Source organism: Leptonychotes weddellii, unplaced genomic scaffold, assembly GCF_054177405.1.
Source record: "Leptonychotes weddellii isolate Sample4059 unplaced genomic scaffold, ASM5417740v2 HiC_scaffold_15468, whole genome shotgun sequence".
NCBI classification, from domain to species: domain Eukaryota; kingdom Metazoa; phylum Chordata; class Mammalia; order Carnivora; family Phocidae; genus Leptonychotes; species Leptonychotes weddellii.
Window position 1 is genome coordinate 1 of NW_027736389.1, and position 4813 is coordinate 4813.

General features: G+C 41.4%; 1 protein-coding gene across 1 annotated transcript; it reads right to left on the reverse strand.

The window, feature by feature from the left end:
• Window positions 1-7: 7 nt before the first annotated feature.
• On the reverse strand, window positions 8-4807 carry LOC102749060 (ATP synthase peripheral stalk subunit OSCP). The gene is made up of 3 exons (XM_081809921.1): window positions 4763-4807; window positions 2402-2531; window positions 8-1661 (listed from the first exon to the last, which is right to left on the reverse strand). Exons 2-3 carry the CDS (start codon window positions 2508-2510, stop codon window positions 1513-1515), a joined length of 258 nt encoding a protein of 85 aa, XP_081666047.1. The 5' UTR covers window positions 2511-2531; window positions 4763-4807; the 3' UTR covers window positions 8-1512.
• Between the last annotated feature and the right edge of the window lie 6 nt (window positions 4808-4813).

Consider the following 4813-nt stretch of genomic DNA (forward strand, 5'->3'; position numbering starts at 1 on the left):
ACCATCTCCTGGAATCTAGATGACTCTGGGCAGCTAGCAGTTCTTACTCTCATTTTCCGTATGAGAGAAAGGATGTTCGGAGTGGTTAAGAAACTCACCGAAGGTCCCACTTGCTCCAATATTCGCTATCAGTCTATTTCCATAGTCTATGCCCTAAGTCATTAGTCAAGGAGTAATTTTTTTTTGTTTTGTTTTTAAACAGTGGAAACTTATTTACCCAAGGAGTTTCAACATCAAAAGCATTAGCAACAGCTGGTTCTAAAAAACTTTTACAAAAATATGCACCCTTTTTTTTTTTTAATTTTATTTATTTATTTGACAGAGAAAGAGACAGCGAGAGAGGGAACACAAACAGGGGGAGTGGCAGAGGGAGAAGCAGGCTTCCCGCTGAGCAGGGAGCCCGATGTGGGGCTCGATCCCAGGACCCTGGGATCATGACCTGAGCTGAAGACAGACGCTTAACGACTGAGCCACCCAGGCGCCCCAAATATGCACCCTTTAAAAAAAATCATGTCCTTGTAATCTGAGTGACCTGTACCAGGGCTTAGCCACAGGGACGGTGTGGCCATGTGCCGGGTGAAGCCTCGTCTGGGCTCCCCTGTCAGGGGGAGCTGCTGCGGTCCCAGTGGGCTCAGACGAAGGCCTGAACGTCAATGATTCTCGGCCAGTTACGTGCTTCGGTGGCACCAACTATTGAGCTACAAGTGTGCAAATGTTACTATGTGCTAAACTGTCTCTTTGAAATTGTGCTTTTTCGGAGAGTCAGAATATCTATTAAACACCAGAAATATTAATCTAGACGAGGTCAGGTGCTGTGTATTTTCCAAGCCAACCTACCATCCTCTACTGATAATTAAGCCCCACAGGCTGTTTTCCTGCACCGATTCAACTGCAGTAGGAAGGAAACATGTATTTAAGACATCAACAAAATTAATTCTGGGGACATAAGTGTTGCTTAAGGAACATGCACTTCTGAAAGACAGGCCTATGTTCAAATCCTGATTCCATGTTTTGTCACCTTGGGCAAGCAACTTAATTTCCTTGGGTTTCCTCATCTATACAACAAGGATAATTCTACCTCACCTAGAACCCTGATATTAAAATAATAAGTTATAAAGTACCTAGCACACAGTAGGTTTCGAAAAATGGTGTCATTATAGCCCACTCCAGCAATGCCAACAAGATCAAAGGGCCTATGTGCCCTACCCTCCCATTCACCACCACAGAAGATGAGACACTCTAGTTCCAGAAGCCTACTTACTAAGGTATTTACAAAATAACTGAAAGCTGTAAAAGGAAAATAACCACTACTTCCTAACATATTCTAACCTAGTATGGTCCTTCTGAGTAGTCACTGGTTAGGGAGGCACTAAGAAGATCCACACTGGCCCTTCCAGAGCGCAACTGTTTAAGACCTGAAGCGAACCTCCTAAGCAACAAGTCACCTTTACCAACTCCTGGATTTCAGCCTGTTTTTTTCTTTTCGTTATGCAAAATGTGATGCATGGCATGTCAAAGCAAATCTAGTGGCAACAGGGTGTCACTTACAGATGCAGTGGTCACTGTGCACGGTACTTCTCCACGGTGGACGCTCATCATGGTCGAAAAGGCAGAAATGACTCCAGGGGTATTGTTCAAGCGACCATTCTCAGCAAGCAAATCTGGGAAAGGTAAAGTGTCTTAGTAATATGAAACTCAAAACACGTTATTCATGAGGTATTATATTCACCTCAAAAGCAAACTTAGATTTGTGGCCTTAAAATGCCATATTCAACATCCTTCAAGAATGTGAATAAAGGCGACGCAACTTGTTATTTAAAAAGTATATTCAGCATTTGAAAGAACCAGCACTGATTCACATCTAAATTAGTAAGGTGGGTGTGGGGGGAGGTCTCACAGGTCTGCAGCAGCAATCTTCATCCAAGCCTGCAATCTGATTCTCCTATTTCTGGTTGGAATCTAACCTCAAATTAACATACATCTATATTCAAAGATGACGACATGAACACATTTTCTTTGGAGCTCGTATTCTGGTTGACCAAGAGACTTCAAAAGCAAGCCAAATGCACCAAAGAATGCAAATGTCTTCAAGGACCGAGGTACAACCACTGGCTACAAACCATTTTCTTGGTGTGAATCCCACTGGTCTTCTCCAGACAAAGTACTGACTGCAACTGCTTTCTTACATCTTAACATCCTTCAGACAGTGCTCCTCAAACTTTAACGCGCAAACAATTCACTTGGGGAGTTAGTTAAGATGCAGATTCTGATTTAGCAGGCTGGCTAAGTCCTGAGGTGCTTCACTGCCAAAAGGCAGGGGATGCTGATGCTCCTGGTCCATGGACCACATTTTCAGTCACAAGATTTTCAGGGACTTCAGTGGAAAAGATCTAATACTTACTGATCAGGTTGGATGTGATAGGAGAGAACCTCTCTTTTGTGCTCACGTCATTTAGGTTTTTCATTTTCACGGAACGCTTTATATAGGGATTCATAATGGAAGCAGCCATTTTGGGTTCCTTCAAGATTTGCTAAAAGTACCAAAAAATAATTTCTTAAACTCTTTAAAGCATAAATGATCCTAACTGCCACAACATACCTTCTTATGAATCATGTATTCCATTAATTAGATCAGCACTCAAGCACACATGAAGAGAAGTTTACAATCAAGTAATTTTCATTGCCTTTGAGAACACACCGTACCTTGATTTTACACAGGATATAATGGTATTTCTTGAAAGAATTTAAAAACACTTTATAAAGTTTCTTAAATTTATATTTGCTTTTTAAGAGAGATTAGAAAAAATTAAACAGCCAAAAGATTCAATGAACTGCATATGTTAATGCATTTAATACGGGTAATACTCTAGATTTTCACATACTACGAGGAGGCCAGTGATGCCAACGCTCACGTGCAGACCTAAAAAGGTGCTCTGAGAGCAAAGGAGGCATCCCTGTCATGCCCTTTCCAGTGGCCTCGGTCTCAGACTGATCCTGACGCTGTCCTGCCTCTTACAGAGCCCCGAGAGACCCCTCTGGTGTTTCCAGAGCAGCCTCCGTCAGTCTGGGAGGGAGAATGGACAAACAGTGTGAGTGCAGCTACCAGGAGCGACACCACGCGTCTCCATTTTATTAATTCATAAATGTCTGTTTTCAGTGACCCAGGGGAGCTTCCGGCACCTTGCTCCCCTTAGTATCAGGCCAGAGTTCAACGATCCAACGGCTGTTTCCATCTGGATACCTTTCAGTTTACCAGCTCCGGTAGGCCCTTGTCCCCGGCTCCTGGCCGGAATTCTGTCTCTAATCCAGGCTGCTTGTCAGGCTAACACTTCAATTTGAGTGACTCCATAGAAACAGTATTTCCCCCTAAAAACTGCGGACGTACACCAATGAAAAGCATTCGGGTGTTAGGGGACTGCGTTTTTCATGTTTCTCATCTTTTCCTGCCGCAGCTCGTGGCATCTCTATGGCGTCACGCGTTCCTCTCAGCACCAGAACACTGCTAACGCTTTACCGCGTCTTAAGGTAACTGCCTCCTTTCTACGTTCCGTGTCTTAACTGATTTCCAGGTTTTAGGCAAATCCCATTCTAATGACCACAACCCAGGCCTCGCTCTCCACTGTGAACACCACTGTTCAGGTTTACAATGGGCATAAATGACAACTGGCGGGCAGTAATTATCACCTCCCAAATTCCCCGTGTGTGATCCTGCTTTCCCTTGCTACCCTTCTCCCAAGCGTCTCCAACAGTAAGGCTGTTGGCTCTGTGTGGGTCATAATCACACCAACTAAGACCGCAAGCATTATCTGTAGAGATAACTGGACAAAGAGAGGAATAGAGAGCCAACATTACTGCCTGCTAGGACAAAAGTCCGATAAAAAGCTTAAAATGAAAAATGAACAAAATACGTATTATCCTATGTGACCAGCCTGTGAGGGTTTTTTCTTCAATAAGATAAAAAAAAAAATTTTTAGAAATAAGTGGATTAAAAATACAAGAACATCTTAAAATATAAAACCAAAAAAAAGCAAAACTCTTTCTGGAGATATATACTAGCCTCTCCTTCTTTAATCCAGAACTTACTGTTGGAGGTGGCAACCACAAAGCAAAAAGAGAAGGGGAAGCAACAAAACGGAGTTAAAACTACAGCAGAGATTCTCCTCTTTAAGTTACACAGTAGGCTTCTGTTAATTCAATTAATTTTCTCTTTTTATGTTGAAAAATGTAAAAATAAACTTTCCCCTGTAAGCTTCATGATCTTTGTCAGTTCTCCAGTATCATTATGGAGCCCATACAGCTTTCCTAATTTTGCTGCTCAGTGTGCTCTGCTTGGTCATTTTCCCTTCACATCTTGGGAATAAACTAAAAATTGAAACGGAGAAAAGGCTTCATAAATTCCTAGTAAAGCAAGTTATAATACATTCTAAAGACTATTTTGGAAATACCTGAAAACAAACACAGATTTTCAAAGGTGACTTCTATTTCTTCTCTTAGCCCCAAGTCTTGGTTCCTAATATTAATATCCTGATATGTATCCATCTGTACCTATTACACAATAGGTTCAGAATAATGATTTCCACTACTATCACTATCAACATGATTACAGAAAACAGGTCTTTTTTTTTTTCTTTCTCTCCTTTGTTTTTTGTAGTCCATTTTCTCTTAGGATATAATATACCTCATTAGGGATACATGGCCAAATAACTAAAGCAAAAAACGTATGAAGGAAATTTAGTAAGAAATGAACAGAAAAACTACTTACTGATACTCTCAACAATTCTTTCTCTACTTGTTCCAGTTTATTCTGTTTAGA